Below are 26,583 nucleotides of genomic sequence, written 5' to 3'. Positions count from 1 at the left end.
TTTATTTATTCAACTATAGTTAAATTTATATTAGACTAAATCAAAATAAAGAGATATAATTTTTTGAAATATAATCAATCATGAATCAAATTAAAAATGAGAAAATGGTTGTTCATTTCTTATTGTTTGTCAATCAGTCAGTCATGTAACAGTTTTATATTTTCATTTTTGCTGCAAACCGGTTTGATATAAGAAAATAAATTATAATAAAAAATAGGTTGTATATTTTATTGATTATAATGAAAATTTAATTGAATGTACAAATGTGAATGTTACCTACGTGACTACTTAAAGCAATCAGAAAAATAATTTTAGATAATAGAGACGTAATGCGTATATTTTAAGATTCCATTAAATTACAGTTATAAAATCGCATTCATTTACTTCACATAATTATCAAAATCAAATACACTGTATTAGCATTATCTTAACGAGAAACCATTAAAAAATTATTATCTTGTGTTCATATGCTCAAAAAGATTGACAGGGGATTATCACTGTTTGCTTATCGATTATTTTAAGTGGTGGTGTAATAATATCGATGTACTGATTTCCATATAAGCATATGTATGAGCTGCTACTTTTCTTATTTTTACCATGAGTGATTATTGTGACGGTTCACTAAACCATGTCTTTGAAATGACGCTTCATCACCAAACAAAATACTGGACAAAATATTTCTGTTGAAATGTTCATATACCACTGACAAAAAAATCTATCCTGTTAGGTAAATCCGCAGCAGGCAATTCCCGCACAGGTTGTAAATGGTAGGGGCATAAAAGATTATTATTATTATTCGCAATTTTCTAAATCGTAGTATGTGAAACGTTATACTGTGTCGCCAATTTTCTGGTACTAGTTTCTGAATTCTGATCTTGTAAATTGTCAAGGACAACTTCTTCAAGTTCTACATCGCGAATAAGACGTCTTCTGCCAGTACCTTCAGGACGAGGTTGAATGTGTCCGTTTTCTCGAAGTCTTCTTTCTACCGCCGCAAAAGTTTTTTCTAGCAGGAACACGACGATTAGGATGTCATGATAAAGTCATACAGCAGCAGTTTTTGTAACATTAAAAAAATACTTGCAACATATCGATATACTCATCATTAGTATACATAATTTGTTATTTTATTCAATTCCAAAACTATTCAATGTCTAGGACGCAGATAAATAGTGGCTAAAATCAATTTACACACTTTAAACTAATATTTCAAAATTGCCATTTACGGTATTATCAAATGACTTATACCTACTCGATTTTTTTATTCATTTAAGCAACTAGCCATTTTCAATAAGTATACCTTATTTGTTCAAAAAGTCCGATATTTCATATTTTGTTACTAAAATATGTATACGGAAGTTGGCAAAAAAAGTTACTACATATTCAATGCAAAACGTTGCCTGCAGAGGGCGCCTCGTACTCGACACTCAAAAATCATTATTGTATTATTTTTCCCATCATTAAAAAAACCTCTCTGTTGAAAATTTGAAACATATCTGACTAAAATTATAGAAATTATTAAGATAAAACCATTTTTTTATTTTTCACTTTGACATCCTGTATCTTTTTTATTATGCGATATAGGTCTATTAGGTTAAATCGACTTATTTTCATCCAAGGAATCTCTGGTATCATTTGTGCCCCTCCATTTAAATACACCCTTGATGCAACTAATATTTTCTGAGTAGCAAAAATAATTGCTTTAAAATTAATAAAATACTTGTAATTTTATTTTCTGAAACAAAAATTATAATGAAAAATAATCTACACTAAAATATTGTATAAAATTTCTTATTAGAAAAATGTTTATTGAAAGAAATGGTTTTGGTACATTTTTGGATTATTTGTCCCCTATTTTTTAATCCTAATATTAAAACAGTAACTGATTAAATGACTTATCAGCAATTGTCTATAAGTGACAATAGATACTTTAAAATAAATCATTGCATTTTAGTTAAAAGTGATTAATTCTTCATCTGTGATCTTTGATCGACATAACAGCTGATTTGACCCTCGAAACTCCGCTTGCGTAAGCCATTCATTGATTGTTTTATTTTATTCGTGTTGAAAGATCAAATATAGTAAATACAGATAAAGAAAACGTAATGTTTCGATTATTCAGAAAACATATAAAGAGATAAATGGCCAAAAATATATTTGGAAATAATAGCAATGAAAGAAATTCAGTTTTAAAAAGTATCGAACGATTTGGAATGATTACAACTTTCTTTATAACCATTAAGTTTCAGAAAATCATGATTAATTTGAAACAAAGAAAAATCCGTTGATAATCTCATTTATGTTTTATGAAACTGGTCCATTAAAAATTTTCTAATTTTCTGGAAACGAGTGAAATTTAAACGTTTTCTTATTTGTGTGTCTTTAATATAATAACAAATATTGCTCTGAAGTCAAATCTTTGACATATGAAGAATGTATCAGAACAAAATTGAATGAAGAAAAATAATAATTTAGAATTATTTAATATCAATATACATCAAGTAGATATAACAAACGATGTAGACGTATCGAAACAGAAGTGAGGAATCACACGATATGCAATATTTCAATGTCAGTGTCAATATTGTAACCATTGCCATATCGCTGTAGGTCACGACCTGATAGATATCTCCACCGAAAAGTTATTGACACGTATCGATATAAATTTTGTATATTTACAAGGACGAAAGGTCTATAACACGCTTGTAATTAGTTGCTACCGACTTTACCAAGTCCATTATCTTCGTTTAATATAGTTTATTTTATGTAATGACTTCGTCTTCATAAATAATGATTTAAACATGTGGCGCCAGGAAAGTAATTAAGTTATTCTAAAATAATTATTTTTTCATTTTAATATTTACTTAATGCCTTATTAATTGCCTGGTTGTTTAGAATTTTTTTATAGTAGTCCGTATTTGATTTAGACAAGTTTTTTCCAATCTTTAAATGATAACGGTATATATATCACGAGACATCAATTAATAATACAAAAAAAAAATTACTGAGATTTTACATTCACATTTCTTTGAAACATAAACATAAACTTTGGAAAAAGAATGGCTATCAAGAACAACAGATTTGAATCACTTAGACTTCCGTGTAGGGTTACTTTAATTGAAAAGTGTACATAATAAGTTACTAGTCAATTTTTCTCACCTCGATTTATTTACTCTTCAATTATTCTCTCCAAGTTTGTAAATATCCTGGATATTATTTTATGTTATATTACCTATACATGGCAATATTTTTTATACAAAATTATATCATTTTTCTAAAATGTTTGCTAGAAAATTAATTCACATTAGTATTAAGTAATTTGTTGTTCACCTTTATCACAATCTATAAGAGTTGGTATACAAGGTGTCCCCGAGTAACGTGTACAACAGAAGACCATAGATTCGTGGGCTCAAAATAGGCCGATTCAGGCTAATTCACATATATCCTAAATCGCTTCTTTTGGCCGCTAGATGGCCTCTGTTCATGAAAATTTTTTGAATTTTGTAAATAACTCAAATATGTATTAATCTATTTTGATCATTTTTGGGGTGTGGACTTTTGCTTTCAATCTACAAATTTTGATGTTATACAGAGTGTTTTTTAAAACTCGCAACTCCTACAAAATCGATGTGTGGTGATAATATCCGTTCATAACTTTTTCATCTTTCGGGCAATAATGACAACTATATATTTTTTTTTTGAGAGGGTGATACCATTTGGAAGTTCTTACCGAATTTTGATTAAATGAGTTATTACAAAAAAAATATTTTTTAAATGTCTACATTATCTTGCCACCCATACTACAATACTTAACAAAATGCTTGTAGTTAATGATTTTGTAGGTTAATTGTAATTTCAGTCTTTGTACCTGTCAATTCTTAATGAGTGTTTACTACGATAAAATATACCACACATGTTACTTAATTAGATTAGAAAAAAATTGTTGATTGTCATCATTGACAGTTGGTTCTTTTTTATTTTTTACATCATTTGCGTTATAATCATTTCTTTAATTTATTCAAATGAAGAATACACGTACATAATTTTCCTGTATGCATATTGCAACTGTAGTACATACGACCGCATCAGTTAGGGAATATCAACAACGATATCCAAACCATCATCTTCCAGACAAGCAAACGATTAACAGGTGCGTTCCCTAAACCGACTTGTGAAAGAGAAGTTATGCGAAGAAACAATGCCACAGAAGTGCTTGAGCTTGTTGAAAATGATCCTGGTACTAGTACGAAAAGAATTTCTGTACTTACTGGACAAAATTGTATCAATAGCTGTGTAAGACTCTTTGCGAGAAAACGAACTGCATCACTATCATTACCAACCGGTACAAGAACTTCTCCCCACGGATCTTCCCCAAAGAGTTCGTTAATGGTGGAACAATCATCTGGGAACTCTTTCAAGAACTCTTTTCTGTGACGAAGCTACATTTACAAAAGATGGAATCAACAATTTCCACAACGGTCATGTGTGGGCAATTCGAGAAACCCATTTTCAGAGAAGATTTTCCGTAAATATGAATTGGAATAATTAATGAAGGTATCGGACCACATCTCTTCGAGAGAAATTTGAACAGAGAAATGTACCGGGCTTTTTTGAAGAACTATCTAACTCTACTACTTCAAGACATTCCTCTTTAAATCAGAAGGACGTCCCATTATGGAAGAGGTGTCACTAATTTCCTCAATGGATAGGTCGTGGTGGTCCCATTGCTTGTCCACCGCAATCTCTGGATCTCAACCCGTTGACTTTTTCATGTGGGGATATGTGAAGAGTGAAGATACCTATTCAATAGCAAAGGTTATTTGCAGGGAACAACTCATTAGACCGATCGAAATAACTTATTTAGAAGGAAAAAAAAAGAAAATTGTTACCTGAACTATTATAAGTGGAAATGATAAAGGGGCTTATAATAAACGAAAAAAAATATAAATGCGTGAACAGGGGTGGCGGAAGTTTGATTTGGGGGTTGAAAAGTTGTGAAAAATTGTATCATTCGGATTTCTAGCGAAAGTTGACTTCAAACAAAAAAGTATCTAATACAAAAGTTGTAGATCATGCAAAAATCTACAACTTTAGAGAAGGTAGAAGTCACTTTTTAAGATAACCTCAAAATTTCCAAGAAAAATGCGAAAAACAGTTTTTTTTTATTTTTCGTTTTTTATTTCTCATTTCCGCAAAAATAATTTAATTTTGAGGAAACTTGGTGAAAGTATACCTTTCTGTGTCTTAAATAACCACAATTTTTTTTAGATAGAAAAATCAAGAAGTTTCCGAGATATTCATATACAAAATATCTCGGATACCAAGGCTGCCACCCTGTATAAGAGCATAACTAACAATACTAATTTAGTGTAAATGACTACCAAGATAAATAAAAAAATAATAAATCTTTGTCAGAATGTTTACCATTATTAGGAAAATAATGGATCGATTTAATTTTGTATAAATCTTTACGGATTCAGCCCCCTCTGCTGTTATAAACAGAAGGTCATCTATCAGGTCAAACTTTCAATGCACCATATAATTAATCAAATTGTAAAAACCAGTATTACACCGAATTATATCTACGTAATGATTATTCCCAACATTTCTAAGTAATTATTAAAAAAGTCTCTTTATTACAAAAATAGATACATTTTTACATCCTGCTCGTATTTGAACGATTTGTGACCAGGCTTAACGCGCGTGGCTATTTTTTATTTTTTACTTAAACGCCGCGAATCTATTTATCTTGACGGGAAAACACCGAACGGACAAAGTCACAAAGACTGCATTAACTCTATTTATAAGTTAAGGTCGCTAAACTGGGAAAATTCAAGGATTGCCCACTGCAAAAAGGTTATATTGTTCTTTGGACTTCCGTTAGTGTTTGAATTTGATATGTTGTTGGTGTTACTCATCTAGGCTATGTTTGATATAATCAGTTCCGCTTGCTGAGATACATTATTATATTATTATTATACAGGGTAGCCCATCGAAAACGTACCGCAAGGCATTACAGGGTAGTAATGAACTTTTCGGCAAAATCCAAAAACAGGTAAAGTTTGCTTCTGAGGGGGACAACTTTTGGCGCAAAAAGCATAGCAAAATCTTCAACCCCCTAAGTGGGGGTGCCATCCCCCAAATTTTTTTAAATGGGAATGGGGGTCAAGTGGGGGGTCATTAGAAAGGGCTTTTAATTCTCTATACATCGATTCTTACTTTTTGAAAATCGATCCATTATTTTAGAAAATATGCAGCTTTGAAAATACGAACAATATTTTTGACGAGAAATGCGAAAATCGATTTAATTTTACTTCAAAACTTACGGTATTAGCTTGGTAAATTCCTTCAAAAGAATTCGCTGTTTTTTTTTTGATTTGCGAATTCTTTAGCCTGATTTTGGTGAGCAAAAAATTGTCCGCTTTTTGTTTCGTATTTAGATAGGCCACAAGAAGTTGCTAGATAACTGTCTTGTGACTTGTAGTTGAAGAGTACCAATACTGCCGAGTCTTTTAAATTGATTAATTATGGTGTACTCAATTCCAGAAAGAGTAGAAATTATTGAGCTTTTTTTCAAAAACAATGAATGCGGAAATCGGGTCGCCGAACTGTTCAACCAACGGCATCCTGAGAAACATGCGTCTGGAAAAATTGTTCGCGAATTGGTGGCCAAATTTCGCGAAACTGGCTCCGTTCATAACAAAAAGAGGCAGGTTGAAAATCCGGTACTAAATGAACCTACGGAAATAGCGGTATTGGGGCAAGTGGCAATGGATAGTACGCTGAGTACAATGCAATTGGCTACTGCGACAGGAGTGAGTCGTACAAGTGTCCAACGAATATTAAAAAAATACAAATTCCATCCTTATAAGATTCGGCTAGTGCAAGAGCTAAATGAAGACGATTTTGATCGTCGTTTGCAATTTTGCGAAATAATGACTGAACGAGCGATAAACGATAATTTCCTCTTTAATGTGTGTTTTTCGGACGAGTGTACGTTCTTCTTGAATGGTTTAGTGAATCGCCATAATTGTCGTTACTGGGCTGATACCAATCCAAGGATTTTCCATGAGACACACTCCCAACACCCCCAGAAGTTGAATGTATGGGCAGGTATTTTTGGAAATTCCATTGTAGGTCCTTTTTTCCTTCCTGGAAATTTGACAGGCGATATGTACTTGGATTTACTACAAAATGTCATCGACCCAGCTCTAACAAATATCATAGAGGACGACCCTGCTTACAATGAACACGAACTGATTTTCCAGCAAGACGGAGCTCCTCCACATTACTCGCTCAATGTGCGCAATTACCTAAATGAGACGTTTCCAGGACGCTGGATAGGACGAAGAGGTGCAATTGAGTGGCCCCCTCGGTCACCCGACTTAAATCCTTTAGATTTCTTTCTCTGGGGGCACATTAAAAGCAAAGTTTACAGCACTCCACCTGATACCTTGGAAGATCTGCGAGGACGAATCATTAATGTATGTCGCGAAGTAACACCGCAAGTGCTCCAGAATGTTCGACAACGGTTTGAAGACAACCTGTATCATTGTATGCAAGTTGGCGGACAACATTTTCAGCATTTACTTGACTAATACCGTAAGTTTTGAAGTAAAATTAAATCGATTTTCGCATTTCTCGTCAAAAATATTGTTCGTATTTTCAAAGCTGCATATTTTCTAAAATAATGAATCGATTTTCAAAAAGTAAGAATCGATGTATAGAGAATTAAAAGCCCTTTCTAATGACCCCCCACTTGACCCCCATTCCCATTTGAAAAAAATTAGGGGATAGCACCCCCACTTAGGGGGTTGAAGATTTTGGTATGCCTTTTGAGCCAAAAGTTGTCCCCCTCAGAAACAAATTTGACCTGTTTTTGGATTTTGCCGAAAAGTTCTTTACTACCCCGTAATGCCTTGCGGTACGTTTTCGATGGGCTATCCTGTATTTAAAATAATTGTAACTCTAAAAGCAAGGAATAAAAATCCGTATATCGTATACAACACTTTATTGGATTCTTGAGTGTATTTATTTCGAAATAATTATGGGAAGCATGGATTTTCCTAGAAACCTTTTGAAATTACTTGGAGATAAGTATTAGAAAAAAATATAAACTTATTTTTGTACGCTAATTGTTTTTTAATTATTTAAACAATAATAAATAGTTTTATTAAGAACATTTAAAATAAATCAATGAATTTTAAATCGAATTCTTTCAAATTGACAATATAATATAGGAGTTTTCGATGTCGCTGAACAAGAATATAAAGTCGGAAAATGAAAATTCAAAATGGCTATTGCAATATGGCTGACCATTTTAAACAATTTATTTAACAATTATCGATTTTAAATCAAACTCGCTCATATTTGTAATACAGAGGTTCGAAAAATGAAAATTATAAATGGCTAAAGAGATTTTATTGAAAATATACTTTATTTTTTAAAAAACAAATTTATTACAAAATAATTAATTTTTAAATCTCATCGAGTTCTTACTCTTCTTCAAAAATAACTGGGCAATTAAACTTTAAGCCAATAAAATTGAAAAAAAAACTGATTTTAAATACAAAATATCAAAATCAACGTCCCCTATTATTTATTTATTCATTAATTATTTTAAAAATGGATCAATATTCATATATAAATATTAAACTCATACATTTACAGATTTAGCATAAAAGAAAATGAATATAAATACCTTAAATGCAAACTGAAGATTATTTGTAATATTAAGTAATAATATTACATTAAAGAATTACAAGTGTATAATACGAGAGTATAACCTCAAAATGGACAAAATATGTGAATAATACACTTTTTAACACACTAATAACTGCAGCTTACTCGAAAACATAAAAATCATATTCTCTCTTTTACAGAGTAATCTGTCAAAGTTACAGATATTTATTTTAAAAATTAAAAGAATGACATCTATTTTATTATTATTGTACAAAATTATAGAATGACGTAACTTTGTACGTATGTACTATATATATATATTTGTCTCAAGTTTAAAGACATAAAATTCTGATAGCCGGATGATTCTTCTTTTATTTAAATTTTTGTGAGGTCGATTTGATCAATTAGATCAAAAGTTATAACAAATTTAGTGTAGCGCGCTCGGGGCCACGCGCTCTTCGAGAGCTATACTTGGGAGACGCCCGTCTCATTTTTCGTACGTTAGAAAAAAAATTCTACAGCCTTCAATTCGCATTTTAGAAAAAAACTTTATTAACATTTTTTATGTAAAATTTCCTGTTCTTTCGAATGGCGCATAATATATTTTTTTTTAGATTATATTTTTTATATATTTTGCAAAAACTGTAATTTTGCAACTAATTTGTTAAATAAATAATTTAGCGTACACTCTACAGTCGGTAACTTTTTATATGTTGTTTCTGACAACTTTACAAAGCGAAAAATAAAAAGTTCTCTCTTCCCGTAATTTTCGCGAAGTCAAAATCTATCTTGACTCCCCACTATAATATTCAAATATTAATTTTATTTAATAGAAAGCCACTTGTCATCAAAACACAGAAATAGGACAGATTTAATCTATCGTGTTTGATTATTGTGTCACGGTCCTTATGATGTTAGAAGAAAGTTTACATTATTTAATGATTTCAATACGTCAGATGTGTTTTTCATTAATGATATTTAGATAGTTCATTCTTAATTACTATTTTAAATAGTTAATAATTACTAGTTTGTCTATAGACTTAGATTTATTTGGCATAGCTAGCTAAATATTTGATATCAAAATAAAGGTAGAAGAACTAATAGTAAAAAATATAATAATATAATTTTAAAGACAAATGTTATACATAGTATTTAATAAATTATAATTTCCAGTTTGACAATTTAGTAGGTCGTGACGACACAGCAAACTGTAGTTTTGCTTGAACACGTTAAGCTATGCTTCCCCGTAACTGCAATATATATTATACGTATGTTCATTGCGTAAACAAAAACAACTTATGCTGGTTGAAGTTACGTAAAATTTTACCATCCTGTGTGCAAGCAGTAAGGCATTTTGAAATTATGGATGTGAAGATTTCTATTTGGAAAGATATCTAAACTCCCCAGCTATCTTTCTTAATTGCCTTATTTACCGGAACGTGGCGCGTATGCCCCATCGTTAAACGCGCAATGTATGCTGACATCTTTTTGATAAAAAAATCACTAGGTTTCTTAGTAATTTCAGATGTATATTTTCACATTTGTACATGTCTGCCTCTGATCTGAAGCTTCGCATCGATCAATTTATTCGATGCGTATCTGATGCATGCCCTGTCAGCTGAAGTTTTTTGCTGGGAGACGTTGGGCGAGCATTTCATTGTCATTTGTGCGTTTTTTTTCCTCTAGTCAATACAACAATTGATTAGGAATAGTCAAAAGAAAAGTACATAAAGACTAAACTAATTTACAACTTAAAATTAACTAACAGAAAGTTGATTGACAAAATATTCTTCCACATAATAGAAACATTTATTAACCAAGTATTTTTTCAAAGCCTTTTGGAAGCTATAAACAGAGGCACAAATTTTAATATGATTAGGTAATCTATTAAACATTCGTATACCAAGACAGTTAGGTGAGTTAAAAGACAGATTACACCTACCAAAAGGTATACTAAAATGTGTATCAATTGAATGAATCTGATTTCTGTGAACAAACTGATTTTTGTTGACAAAAATATATAGACACATTTCATACAACAAAACAGAAGGCATTGTTAAAATATTGTAACAGACGAATATCCGTCTACAGGATTCCCTAGCTGACATTCCGAACATACACCTAATTACACGTTTTTGTGCAACAAATACATTATCAGCGTGGCAAGATGACCCCCAAAAACAGATACCATATCGCAAACGCGATTCTATCTGGCAGTAATATAGTTTCAATAATTGATCAATGGTCAGGACTTTTCTGATATTTCGGAATTGATATGATACTGAATTTAATTTCATTACTAATTCATCACATTGATTATTCCAAGTTAGACACTCATCCAGGGTTAATCCTAGAAATTTTACAAGATTTGTGTTGTTAACTAGTGTATTGTTAACATTAACATCAATACTATTACAGAGCTTTTGTATATTGTGAAATCTTATAACCTGAGTTTTATTGATATTTAATAGTAATGAATTTTTTATCCGATTTGTCTGAGATCACCACTGACGTATCATCGGCATAAAAAGTGAAAGACCCCGATCCTGAAAGCTCGTCTAAGTCATTAATGTATAAAAGAAACAGGACAGGGCCCAGCACCGAACCCTGGGGTACCCCTGTATTGACTTTTTTAATTTCGGAAGTTACATTATCTATAGCAGCATATTGGTCTCGATCTCGAATAAAAGTTGCCACCCATTTCTGGGGAATGCCACGAATCCCATATTTTTCCAACTTGTCAACCAAGATGTCGTGATTTACGCAGTCAAACGCCCTACTGAGATCACAAAAGATCCCGACAGGGCATTCTCCAGCTTCTATAGCTCCAACAATACGACCATAGCATGAATGCATAGCAGTAGTGGTTGACTTACTGCTTACGAAGCCGTGTTGATTACTGGATATGATATTGTTCTTTTCAATAAATGAATGCAGTCTATGTAAAAAGGCATGTTCAAATACCTTTGAAAATGCTGAAGTAACAGTAATGTGCCTATAATTTTCCAGAAAACTGCTGTCATACTTCTTGAAAATAGGTGTTAATTTACCCATCCTCAAGCAATCTGGAAAGTGGCCAATAGCAAATGACATGTTAACCAGATAAACCAATGCATGTATTAATGCATGCAAGCATTTCTTCAAAATAAAAGGTGGAATCTCATCATAGCCCGACGAGAACTTACAATTCAATTTTTTAGTCAGTAACTCATACAACTCCGGCACAGTAAAAGGATTAAAAAAGAATGACTTGCTTTTGACTTTCATGCTATCAATGTACTGTACGGAACCATTACTTGGTTGAATTTGATCAATAACATCACTAGCAGCTTTGCAAAAATAGTCACTGAACAAGTTAGCAATTTGTTTAGAGTCGGTAACAGACATGTTATTGTGTTTTAAAACTATGTTGGGAGATCGTAAGCAAGATTTATTTGACAATTCGGATATTTGAGTGAATTTGGCGGTTTGCTTGGTCGAGTGTATGGCAGGTGTTTTTTACGGCATTGAACATAGAGTGGCACACGGCTTGACCATAGATTTTAACCTATTTCTGCTACTACTCGTACAACACGTATTGCCGCTTACTAGCGTAATTACTACCACAGAGCTACTACTGTTTATTTATTTGATTGTCGCCACAAAGATTCCGATGTCTAGTTATTTGTGAGAGTAAAAACAAAAATAAATTTGTCTGAAAATGTTATTCTGATACAATTTCATAGACATTAGCTCTTTCTTCTATGTCAGCTACTTAAGCGTATCAGAGAATTACTTATAAAAGGTTAAGCGTTGTTTATCGGATTTTTATCTCTAAAAATTATGTCAAGTGCTCCATTTGTTACATAATATGAAACATTAGTAATACTTATAAATTATAATAAATATCTATTTTTACTCTTTTTCCTAACCATCACATTTTAAGAATAGATTTTTTTCTATTCGTATACTAAACCGGTACAAAAGTGAAATTTTTTTCTCTATAGACAGAATGCAATCTCAGAAAATATATGAAAAATGTATAACCTTTTTCGATTAAAAAAACTAAATTTGCATGAAGCATTTTATCAATAAATTTTTATTTGAATTAAATAATTTATGTAGACTTATAAACATTTAAGAGACTAAAACAAAATGATGACATTTCACCTGTTATGTGACAGCAACAACAAAGAAAGTTCTTTTTGAAATGAATACATGTCTTGCTATGGAAACAAATAAATAATAATTCATATTACTATACAGAGTGTCCCGCATAAGAACCGACACAGGGCAGGTGCATGTAGGGGTGTCCAAAATATTGTAATTAAACTTACCTATATACAAAGTTGCACCCCTGAGGAGTTATTAGCCCCCAAAGTGGGGCCCTAAATTTAAAAAAAAATTAATATCTCTGCAACGCTTTACCGCAGAAGAACCAAATTTGGTACATGATTTAGGTTTATTACTGGTCTTCTTTGACTACGATTTAAAGTTAATTGAAGCACTACAATATATTCATTGGGAATGACTCACCCCTAAAATTGTACCGAACCTTTTTTGTCATTGACTCAAATGAAAAATAATAATATTAACACAGCAGAATTTAATTTAATTTTTTTATACTTCTGTTAAATTTTAAAAAACTTTATGATTTTCAAGAAAAACCGTATTAACTGACACAACCTTGTAGTACTTCAATTAACTTTAAATCATAGTCAAAGAAGACCAGTAATAAACCTAAATCATGTACCAAATTTGGTTCTTCTGCTGTAAAGTGTTGCAGAGATATTAATTTTTTTCTAATAATAACTCCTCAGGGGTGCAACTTTGTATAGGTAAGTTTGATTAAATTACAACATTTTGGACACCCCTACATGCACTTGCCCTGTGTCGGTTCTTATGCGGGACACCCTGTATATTATTTATATGTAAATATGCAAATCTAAATTTGTATAAATAGGTAGGCATATGTATTTCTATCTTACTTTATCTATTATTTATCTAATACAAAACATATTTTTATGTTTTAATATTTGGCACTTTTAAATAGATAAATAAAATTACATATAACGAATCGTCCTCACGTACCTAAAATATGATAAAACTAATTTTAATCTGATATCAATTGTTTATTCAAATAGACTATTAATTATTTAATTCATATAAGCACATAGTATAACTAGTACTTCCTTATTCTGAACTCAACAGTAATTTTTCCATTTTCTTTTACGTTTATAGGAAGAAATTATTAAATAAAATAAAAAACTATTAGAAAATGTCGCAAGTAAATAATTACGGACAATAGAACCTACTATTTGGTATCATAAAAGCATCCTACTTTGCCATATCCTAATTTAAAGGAAATTCTTTATTAAAGAAAACTACTATAATTTCTCGCCACTTAAGACAAATTGTGGTGCATATGCTTATTAAGGTTTAGTTTAGCGACGTCCTAAGAGCTCAAATTATTTGCTATTAGCTTTCAAGATAAATGGCGTTTTATGATGGAAAACATGAAAGAGAGTGGCAACACGATAAAAAAAATATTTCAAAATTAAGCCAATAAATGACAAAAATCACAAAAGTTGTTGAAAATGATCTCCTCGGCAATGAAGGCTTCTAACCTTCCTCGGTTGAAGAAAATATTTTGTTGTGTTAAAATATGGAAGTATTTATGGACGTGAACATTTTGCATACATCGATTATGTGTTATCGATCAAAAGATTTGATTAAGTAAGCAACAAAGCACCATTAAAAAAATAATGTTTATAGCTAGAGTATAACTACTTAAAATCACTTCAATTCGAATTAAAAAAAATAGAAGTATAGTGAACTCATTTAGCTCTATTAGGTATATAAAAAAAGTAATGAGTCCAAAAATGGGTCTATCTGCTTGTTAATGTATTCATGTGAGTGCATCATTAACTCTAAATAAAACTTTATAACTACAAGTGACTACACCAAAAAAATTAAAAATATATTATTTAAATCGTACTATAAATTATTTATTCGCCACAATATTTACCATTTATTACAAAGGAAAATTATTATTTAAATATTTATACAAACAAAATTGGTTTTACGGCAAATTTTCGTATAACGTTATCGGCTCATAAACACACAAATTTTTATTTAGATATACTCAGATATAAGGTCAACACATTTATATACGCATTAAGCAGGTAAATCATACATTGCATGATAAATAGAGCTGTCAGAACTGAGCCGCAGGACATAGGCGTACATATTATTTATTAAAAAGCAACAAATTAAATTGTCTACAATACACCACCATAAACACCAATTATAGGAATTAATTACGCAAACATCCGCACGATAACAAAGGCAACAGTATACTAAAGTGACGTGAACGTGAAAAGCATTCTGAGCAGCGGCCCACGCGTATCTCGGTTGAACCGCTTGGCACGCCATTGAATTGCGGCTCTCTTTGACAGCCTTAATGATAAATATCTTTTGTTTTGTCCCACTAAGTTTCAATGCAATATATTATTTTTCGAGAATGATGTGGCCAAAACTTGATTTTTAAAAAATCATCTTTCATCTTTGAATATCAAAACAAATGACAATAGTCTCACAGACTACATGAAATAATCACCTGAATTTATGGCAAGGTTTTTCAAAATACCCTGTATATTTATGACAGGAGGAGTGAAAATTGCATTACATTTTAGGTCGATGTTTTTTTTTGACTGAGGTCTAACTTGAATTAAAAAACATATCAGTATCAGTGGTCTCTGTATGATAAAACATTCGATTTTTCCAAACCTTACCGACAAAGTGAGATTATTTGGATGACTTTGATAACGTAAATACGAATAAAATAAAATGTGGACTAGTTGTACTAGTGATATTTTAAATAAAACTTAAAAATTATTTGCTTGAATAATGAGTTTATGTACAGGGTGTTTCATAATAATGTTCAAATATTTTAAGGTGTTTAGAAAGTAATTTTAGGGGTGGTACTTCCTATATATATTTTTTAATTGAGCCACCCCCTTGAAAAAATATTCAAATCTCAAAATGGCCGAAAAAATTAGCTTTTATTTTTTTCCCTACAACGGTTAAACTTAGAAATTTGAATTTTGGTACACGTTAACAACTAGTTGAATGGTATTTTTTTGCAGTCTTTTTTTTCTGGTTTATATATTTGAATGAAAGAAATTAGCACCCCTTGATTTTATTTCTCTCACAACTTTTTTCTACGTCAGCCAATTCCAACAAGAAAAATAGCTTTTAATACTACGTTTCGGTTAGAAACTTTTTTACTCTTTCTTCTCCAGTTTTCGTATAATTAATGGTTTACAAGCAAAAATATAAATTATTTTTCCTTGCCGATTAGGTACACATAATTGGTATAACAGTTACCAAAAACGATCGTCAATTTTCACGTTTTTTGCAAAAATTCTTTTTTATGAATAGGAAAAGTTAAGCAAATATGAACTAAAAATTTAATAAAAAAAAATAAAAGTCAATTTTTTCGGCCATTTTGAGATTTGAATATTTTCTCAGGGGGTGAGGGGGCCAAATCAAAAAAATGTATTGGAAGTACCCCCCTAAAATTAATTTTTAAACACCTTAAAATATTGGCACATCATTATGAAACACCCTGTATAATGCAAAAGATGTTTCTATCTATTTTTAGGTGAAAATTAAGTCTGCTTTGTTGTTGCTTTAGATTTTCAATATCAGTTTGGATAGATATCTCAAAAATGCGTTCCTTTACGTTAAAATAAACTTTATGTATGTAACGTATCAGTCTAAGATAGCACTATAAAAGATCAGTAAGGTCAATAGAACTAAGATGTGGTGATCTAGGAAACATTTCTTATATTGAAGAAACGCACTCTCTATACGTCGATGGTTAGTTAGATAGATAATTTTAAAAGTTGGTTCTCCTTTGACTAATTTTTTAAGAAATTCCAGAAATTGTAATTTTTTGTAGTCAGTCTGTATGCTTACAATTTTTCCACTTCGGCCACAAGAAATCATACTTTAGAACCATTACATTGTTATCAATAAAGTGATCATTTGTGAAAATTTACTTTTTAATAAAAATTTGACTTTACCAATTGTTTTTGCCTAAAAATTTATACCAAATGACGTGAAAAAAGCAAACAGGTGATTTCGTTTATCTAATTAAAAAATGCTAAAAATAAATTAGGTATTTTACATTTTTATATTCATAGACGTCTTCACACTCCTTTAAATTTTTGTGTTTTTTTTAAATACATTTATCTTTTTATCTTTACTGAATATAAACAAACTTAAGCTAAATATTGATCTAGGCAATTATAAAATATGAACATTTTAATAGACTTTACTCTCTTTTTTTTAATTTTAAAATTTTCAGACGTAGCAAACGTCATGTTTGGAATTTATTTTAAATGTCAAATTTGACCAGGGCACATTAATGGTTTTTTTACATCTAACTTTATTTTTTAAGCAAAAAAAGATTGGCAGTCATATTTTTCGATAATATTTGAGATTTGAGCGCATTATTCAAAGTAATAAAAAAGCGAGAAAACTAACCTGCACATGCTGCAACATACAAGAAGTTCCTGTTAGCGGTACCACTACTTGCACTGACCATTGTCGGCGAAACTATGTTAACGTTCCCGCGGTCCGCGTCGTACGTAGCCAGTGGTTCTGCTTCTTCGCTCCCCTCCGCATAATCGTACTTGTATTCATCCTTCTTACCCTCCATCTTCTTTAATTAAAAAAAAAACACCCTCGATTAATAAGATGCAACCCGATAGGACACCGCTAAGAGAATTAGTGACAAAAATTATCTTCACACAATTTCAATTTAATATCCGTTAATCGCTATCGATCGATGATAAAATTTCTTGAGTGCTCTATGATTTTTTTTTAACAAGTTTTGATGTTACAGATAATGCATGTCTACCTTTGTCACTAGTTATCATGGCAAGGACTGAAGATTTTTAAATGGTTTCGGGTTTAAAGAGTAAAAATTATTGTTTTTGCTGATAGTTTTTTTGTATACATGCTTTTATCGTCTTTGGAGGCAAGTGTGTGGCGTTTTTTAACAGAACGCGCTACTGGAGAATTGAAGCAACATGTTATCAATTTATGATTAATGTCATAGAAAATTTAATCTTAAATTAAGATAGACATATGTAAAAAATTATACGTGGTGGAACGAAAATTCAAGAACCCATGGAGACAGAGAGCGGTATATTTTTCACAGGAAAACTCTATCTCTAGATATTCCCTAAACAAATGAAGATATTGAAACGAAATTTTATGTGTACAATATTACAGTGTTATTCAAAAATTTTCACCATATGGGAAAAAACTTTATGTATAAATTTAATAAATTTCTTGATTGTCAGTTGTCTCTGCATGTCGTCAAATCAAAATAGCGCCCATAAAACCTCATAAAACGTGTGTTATATACGAGGGACAGACGAAAACTCCAAATCGGCCTAAGAGTAAAGTACCTTTATATTCAATCCTAGGGAAAAATGTTATAAAGAAAAGTTATTTCCCTCTAAAATATTAATCCAAATATAAAATTTCAGTTCATTATATTGGAAAAGCGATTCCTTACATTTTTGCAACTTTCCCTCGTACCATAATAGGCCCATTCAGTGATATATAATATTTGTTCCAACACAGAATTCAGAACGGTTCCTAACTTAATTCTGGATTTCGCAAGTGCGCAGACGCAAATTAGACACGGTTCAGAATTCAGTTCTTTGTTGGAACGATTTCTAGATATTTTTAGAACCGAAACTACTAATCAGAAAAATGCAAATGTCATTCTTCATCATAATTTCATCATTTCTTCGAAATCAGACATCTTCAGCACTTTTCGAGCAAATAAACTATAAGGTCTGTGACACAAAACATATAAAAGAGTCTGTGAAATAAACTAAGCACAATACTAAGCACGAAGTCGAGGTTATGATGAACGGTGGATCATATACCTATTTTTTAGGTCTATGCGGTGGATAAACGTCATCACACCACCACCAGCACCACCACGCATGCTCAAGATTAGAAATTCTTGTAAAATCCCAGAGCTTTTTGAACCGTTCGTAACTCGTTCAAAAATCGTGTTGAAACAGCGAACGGAAAAGTACTAACGGTTCTGAATTTGTGTAGGAACGCGAAAATTGTAATGCGCAGACTCATTACGATTCCGAACCATCCCGAATTTTAGTTGGAACGAACCTATAATTTTAAACTTTTTCTTTCATTTTCTGATAGTATTTAACCTTAAATATATCTTAAAAAAATTAGGTCAAAAGGATTAATAATAAGTGATATATTTAATTCTGCATTTGTAAGACCCTTAAAAAGGTCAACACTGCGGGAGAACAGGTAATGGCGTCACGATACCGGCCACTCGGCGATCAAGTCGCGAGCAGTCGGAGAGATGTGTAGATATTTGCTATACTTTTACCTATATTATATACCTATATTTTTAAGTGTATAAATACAACATATTTATTGTAAACATAGAATCACTTGGAATACTTAAATACATTTTCGGATTTTTCCCAATGACGTAAATGGTCCGCTTTTCTGCATTTTCTTTTGCGTTCCATTTTTGTACAAATGTACCCAACGTATTAGATTCGGTACTTGTGTATGTATGCGACGACGTGTATGTGCCAGTAGTACTTTGACTAGTATTTGAAGCAACTCAGAACCACCCTCGTTTTTCTTTGGTTGCCCGTCTAGGGGGTTGTAAAATATTATTATTTAAATAAATTGCTTATAGGTCCCTTTCGCCACATATTTCGAAATTTTTGTGGACGGGAACGTTTAGATAGGGTAGAATTTTTTTTTCAGCATAAATTTTAAAATTCTGCTCTAAATGTTTAAATAATAATATTTATAACCCCCTAGACGGCCAACCAAAGAAAAATGAGGGTGGTTCTGAGTTTTTTATAGGTCCCTCTCGCCGACGTATTTCGAATGTTTTGTGAACACGAACATTTACATGGTGTAGAATTTTTTTCCGGCATAAAGTTGAAAATTGTGCTCTAAATGTTCAAATAATAATATTTTACAACCCCCTAGACGTGCAACCAAAGAAAAACGAAGGTGGTTTTGAGTTGCATACCGTGGCTGGGGAAACCGTGGATAACATCAAACAAACTTTTTATTTTTCGGTAATGAAATAAATATTTTATTCGGAGTCGATCCTAAGGTACTTTTGCAGCCTGAAACTATACAATATTTGTACAATCCTCGGTTTCGACTCATTTAGACATAAAAACAATGATTAACGAAACTGCCAAGCGAACCACACACCGTATATATTAACACAGAATGGGATGAGAGAGAGCGCGAGCGCGAGCGGAGTGCTCTGCCAGTCGCCCGTACCGGTATTATGACGTCAGGCAATGGTTGCTCAACGTTTTTCCGCGCTCTGTTTTAATTAATTTATTTCACACATTTGTCGTTGAAACAAAAAATTGATTTTTGGCATACTAACTAATTAAAGGGTAAACTTTTGGAATATGCAAAAAAAATCTACTGCCTATTCGAGCGAAAACATCCATTACTAGTCACGTTTTTTTTTGGTACACTTCTATAAGAAAAACATTATAATTCCTGAAAACAGGTTGAATCAGAAACAGGAATAAGGCCGTTATAAAAAATGGTGTAGAAAATAAGGACAAATTTGGTGTAAACTTTATTTTATGTTTAAGAAAACTAAGTAAAATGGTAAACCTCGTATACACCACTTATTAAATTAACAGTTACAGTTCATTCGTTCAAAAAAGATTAACCCTGGTTGCTATAAGGTGGAAACAATCTTTATTTTACAAAGCAATACAAAAAATCAAATAAGAGATATAAAAAGAAAACTGATTGTTAATAATCAACTTTTTGACTACAGAAAATCTACTTCTAGGTGAACCATTGTAGGTGATGATACTTCTTCAATAACATTAAATTAACATTAACATTTAAATTATTCATAAAATAAAGTTTGCACCAAAATTGGTTTTATTTTCTACACCATTTTTTATAACGGCCTTATTAGTTCCTAATTCAACTTGTGTTAAAGAATTATAATGTTTTTCTTGCAGAAACGTACTAAAAAAACGTGACTTTCACTCAAATTATGGTACGAGGGATAGTTGCAAAAATATAAGGAATCGCTTTTTCAACATAATGAACTGAAATATTATGTTCGGGCTAATCTTTTAGAGGGAAATAACTTTTCTTTAAAACATTTTCCCCTAGGGTTGTAATTGAAGGTACTTTACTCTTGGGCCGATTTGCAGGTTTTGTCTGCCCCTCCTATATAATAAACATTTTATGTAGTTCGATGGGCGCTATTTTGATTTGACGACATTCAGAGACAACTGACAATCAAAGGAATCTATTTTTATACATAAAGTTTTTCCCATATTGTGCAAACATTTTGGATAGCGCTGTAGATTCAATATAAAAAAATTAAGTTCATGCTCAAAATGAAATAAATTAGATTATTCTTGCACCTATTATGCCACCATCAGGGAAGAACTATTATACATATGTATAGTGTGGACCATTTTGGTGATACATTTACTGGTATCTTGGAAACTATAAGAGATTGAAAAGTGGTTAGATGGGGAAAGTTTTAGACAATTATATCTTAATATCGCTTGCAGATCGGTCCTAGCTCTTCAGGTTTTTGAGTAATTTTGAAAAAAAGTAAATGTGGCGTTTTCAAAAATCTATTACTTTTTTATTTAGAGGAATTCAGCAAGTTTTTTCGAGGAATTTCACTGTATACTTAGTTTTTTATGGCGACATTTCGGTTAAGAGAAACCATCATCAACTTTCTTTTTTCTTATGGGCGACATATTGAATTTTAAGTTGAACAAATAGAGCATTTGTTGGCTTTTTAATGATATATTATAAGTAAGAAAAAAAATTAAAAACAACCTCAAAAATCAATATTTTAAATAAATCTGGCAACACCGAATAATTTTTCGAAACTGTTATAGAATAGTCTCAAATTTTTGTAAAAGCTTATCATTAATGTTATGGCGTTGAGTGAAAAAATAACGCTTCGCGTTATTCTAATTAAGAAAAATGTGATATGTTGGAGTTCTTTATTAAAAATACTAGAAAAGCAACTGTGGCTTTAAACAGTTATATTGGAAATTATCCCGAAAGACAACCACCAAATGAAATGTATTTTTCTAAATTTATTACAAATTTGAGAACGTTTGGAAGTTTTGAAATGCTAAGAACAACTATGAAAGAGATAATAATAACTGGGACAATCAAATAATAGATTATTTCAACAACAACAACAACATAAATCAATCAATCAATCATCAATAGAGAAATAAACATCGGGATTATTATTCAAAATGCTGTCCATTTCTGGCTATGCAAGAAGGTACCTTTGTAAGACTACTAATGGAGCTTTTCTTCGTAAAATTTGAGACTATTCTATAATATTTTCGAAAAATTGTGCGATGTTGCCAGATTTATTTAAAATAAAATTTTGATTTTTGAGGTTGTTTTTTGTAACTTGTACCTATTATATCACTGAAAAGCCAAAAAAATGCTTAGCTTAAAATTCAGTCTGATGCCCATAAGAAAAAAGAAAGCCTATGATGGTTTCTCGTTACCGAAACGTTGCAATGAAAACCTAAATATACAGTGAAATTCCTCGAATCTTGCTGTGAAAAAGTGCTTTCAAATTTTAAAAATTCCTATAAATGAAAAGTTACAAACGATTTTCCAAAATATTTACATTTTTTCAAAATAACTCAAAAACCTGAACCGGCCTGCAAGTGCCATTAAGTTAGCAACAGAACTATCTCAAGCTTCTGTCTCAATTGTCCACACTGTATATAAAAAACACTTCAACATTTAACCAAACAGATAGTAAATATATTCAAATTATGTGTAAAAAATAAAAAAAAAATAATGAACTATGTTCGTTGAATCAAAATTTATTTATTTGTTCACCAGATTTATGGAAATATACACCAGATTTTGGATATTTTTAACGCCATGTATCTCGAAAATGGTAAGATTTCTAAAACATTTACGAGTTCTGCTTAAGAATAACCGAACTTTATTTTTTAAACTTTATTATTAATTTTATACATTATTAGTTCTAGTCTCCTTCAAAGTGCTCCCCTCCCACATTCACACACTTTTCCCATCGTTGTTCCCATTTGGCGAAGCAGTTCTGCATGGCTTTATTTGAAATGGCATTTAAAGTCTGCGATGAATTTGCTTTGATGTCATCAATAGTCTGAGAAAGGTGTTTTTTCAGCACTGATTTTAATTTCGGAAATAAAAAAACAGCAAAGATCCAGAACTGGCGAGTAAGAAGGGTGAGGAAGGACAGTAGTTTGATTGATGAACTGATGAATCAACAACAATGCGTTTGCGGTCGCATTGCCATGGTACAAGAACTATAAGTCGTCTCGCCAGAACTCTGGTTTCTTTTTGCAAATTTTTTCACGTAACCGTTGTAAAACGCGTTGATAATACACGCGATTCACTGTTTCACCTTGAGGCATTAACGTTGAAAATAACAGTGAGCGTTGGATCAAGACTGATGTGCTTTCTTGTGGCGTGGATATCCTTTGCCACTCCATTGTGATACTTGACCTTTTATCTCAATGTCGTAGCTATAAACCCAGCTTTCCTCTTCCGTTATGAATGAATATTTCATCGTCGAGGAGTTGCCGACAAACGTCTACACGTTTCCGTGAAAGTTTTCCCCAATTTCGTGCAAAATTTTACATTGCATCGTTGTTCCAGAAAATCGCAAATTTCACCAGCATTTAAACACGTTGCACTCAGATAACAATATCACGAAAACCACAGGACATATAAACAATTCAAGAACATGTGGTTACAGAGGAGGATATGCTCAACGCAATGCTACCAATCGCATATCACTAAATATCTCCATTAGCGAGTAATTTAAAAAAAATCAGTTATTTTCTGAGCAGACCTCGTAGCAGAGTACCATTAATAGCAGAGTACCATTAATTTAAATATTTTATGCAATATTTAATTTTCGTGGTTGAAACTCAGTACACCCTATATATTAAACCGTTTACCAAACAATTATATTTAAATATCCACGTACGAATTATATTTTCTTTAAATTATTTTATTAGATTTTGATAAACACTCTCAGGCCTGAACTATGAACTATATTTTACTTCCATTTGTTTATTTATTCTTGCTCAATGGGATAAAACCAGTTATAGATGAAGGAAGAAATAAAATGAAAATAAAACAGTACTATGTTTCACTCAATGAAAAATAAAGATGTAGTCAACGAAAAATACTATTTTGCACTTCAATTTAAACTGTTTTATAATACAATTCAGTAGGCTGTGTTTTTATTTTCGTCAATACTTCAGATACATCTACACATCAAATATCTCATTAGTAGGTATAAATCTGGGGTCACAGTTTGAAAAACAAAAGTATTTCGTATGACCTCTCAAAACAGTAAAACCCAAATGTTGCGAAATATTACTACAAATGCTGAACAATGTACATAAAATCATATTTTTTTCTTGAACTATGTAAATACCCACATCCAAATTAATTTGAAGATTGGCAGAAGTTGTCAAAAATACTCTTATTATTATTCAAATTTATAGGCATATTTTTATCTACCTAATATTTTGTACAATAAATATTATACGAACATTTTATCTTTTCGTGTTATTCACTCTATAACTTTACAATAAAACACTTCCTGACTAATATAATTTTATATCTTGTACTCTTCAAAACAAGAACGGCGTGCGCGTGTTATACACATGACTGCTACATTTAGTCAATGAAATAAGAAATTTAATATTAAGTCGTACATAATTTGATAGCTTTTTAAATTTTCGATACATTACTGAAATAAATTTAGAATTGCCAATAGACTTCTGTCATTATTAAAATGATATCTAAAAAATACAAATTTTAAATAATTATAAAAATAAATTTTTACTGGCACCTGATAGTAATTTGAAATTTAAAAAAGAATACAAGTACAATGCATCTATAGCAACTATCATAGATGTATATAAATGTATGCTGGGGTCTTAGAAATTATAGGTATATATCACTTTTTTTATAAGTAACTGATAATATAATTTGGAACGATAACTATAAAATCAATATCAAGAACAAAGTTATCTGTTATCAAACTGAAACTTTCCAAATGAGTGCACTGTTAGTAAGAGGTTATCTCAGCAATTATGTATGTATTATGTACATAATTTTTTATTCTTGCACTATGCACGGTACACAGTGAACCTAAAACCATTTATAATTTAATTTAAGAACTGATAAAAATTGTCCTAAAAATGACAAACATTAATTGAAGACAATCCAACTATAATTTCGACAATGTACGATATTCAAAAAAATAATCGAACTTTATTTTTTTAATCTTTATTATTAATTTTATACATTATTGGTCCTTGTCTCCTTCAAAGTACTCCCGTCCCCTATTCACACACTTTTCCCAGTCGTGTTTCCATTTCGCGAAGTTGTCCTGAATAGTCCGTGATGAATTTACTTTGATGGCATCAATAGTCTGAAAACGGCGTCTTTTCATAACTGATTTTAATTTCGGAAATAAGAAAAAATCGCAATCTGATTTTTGGCACAAAACTGACGAATTAACAAAGCTGAGTGTGCGGGCGCATTGTCATGGTCAAAGAACCATGAGTTATCCACAACTCATGGTTTTAATTGGTTTGTTATTTATGGCAATAAGAGATCCCCAGGCATTTTTATTTAAATTTTCGTAAAAAACAATGTCAAGTTATTTCAATTGTTTTTAGAGTGTTTGTGACAACAGGTCTGATATGAGAAAGTCCAAAAAAATAGAAAATTGCAAATATCTCTAAAAGTAGTAACGGCAAGCCTAACAATGCTTGAAAGGAAATTTCAATCTGCATACGACAGAGTAAAAAATACATGGTGTTCAACTTAAGTTAACAAACTTATAGCTGTTTGGATTTATCAAAATGTAACAGCAAAAATGAAACACCTAGTATTAAATGTTTTAATTTGTTGGTATACCATAATTTACTTATGCCCTTTGCAGGTACCAAAAATCCATTTGATATCACGGTCTTGAAAAGAGTTACTAGCATCTCCGCGGACCTTTGCATCTGTCGAATTTTTTCTTTAAATATAAACATCTCAAATTCTATAACTATATAGGGAATATTTAATAAAGTGACTCTTAAATTTCACGTAGAGTCCGAAAATGCAATAATATATAGCGTGTCCCATTTAATATAATTAAGTTGGTGTCGACTTCCGGTATTCCGGAAGTTCTGGAGAGTTCTAGATATTTTGTTATGTTCGCGCCAGGGACATTATCATGTTGCCCAATTTTCAAATTTTTTGGAGTACTTTCCTAGATATCGATCGACGCAGTTCCCGGTGAGACATTCTGTATATGGTAGATATACAAAAATTACATGAATTGAGCATGAATATTAAAAGGAAAATAAAGGAAAAAATAATATGAAAAGTAATTTTAAATACTTAATATAAGATAATCCATAATATTTGCACACTGATTATTTATCTTTCAATAAATATTATTAGTTAATAAACTGCAAGAAAAATGTTCACTTTATGTAAACTTGTTATTTGCAAACGTTTCATCACAATAAGTGTATTCTTCAATTATTTGCATTAAAATTAAATAACTCATTTATTTGTAAATTTTCTATTAATTTAATTATCTTACTAATTTTTATTGCCAAATTAATTGATAACCTCTAACATGTTGCACAAGTTACAGTTTGTGGACTGTTCCATAATTACTTGAATTTAGCATATTCAGATATTTTACATCAAATAGAATATAGCTTCATTTAAGTAAAGTAAAAAACAAATTATACTGTTAAAATTGTG

General features: G+C 31.1%; 1 protein-coding gene across 1 annotated transcript in view; it reads right to left on the bottom strand.

Moving 5' to 3' along the window:
* The window catches only part of LOC108914800 (facilitated trehalose transporter Tret1-2 homolog), a 48,179-nt gene that overhangs the window by 7,600 nt on the left and 13,996 nt on the right, over positions 1–26,583 (bottom strand). Inside the window, exon 2 of the mRNA XM_018720689.1 lies at positions 17,215–17,392. Within this exon, the coding sequence (XP_018576205.1) occupies positions 17,215–17,389 (175 nt within the window). The 5' untranslated portion in view covers positions 17,390–17,392. The remainder of the gene's footprint in view (positions 1–17,214; positions 17,393–26,583) is intronic.

Source organism: Anoplophora glabripennis, unplaced genomic scaffold, assembly GCF_000390285.2.
Source record: "Anoplophora glabripennis isolate ALB-LARVAE unplaced genomic scaffold, Agla_2.0 scaffold935, whole genome shotgun sequence".
NCBI lineage: Eukaryota > Metazoa > Arthropoda > Insecta > Coleoptera > Cerambycidae > Anoplophora > Anoplophora glabripennis.
The sequence above is the reverse complement of the archived record's forward strand: the minus strand, read 5'-3'. Positions and strand labels throughout refer to the sequence as shown.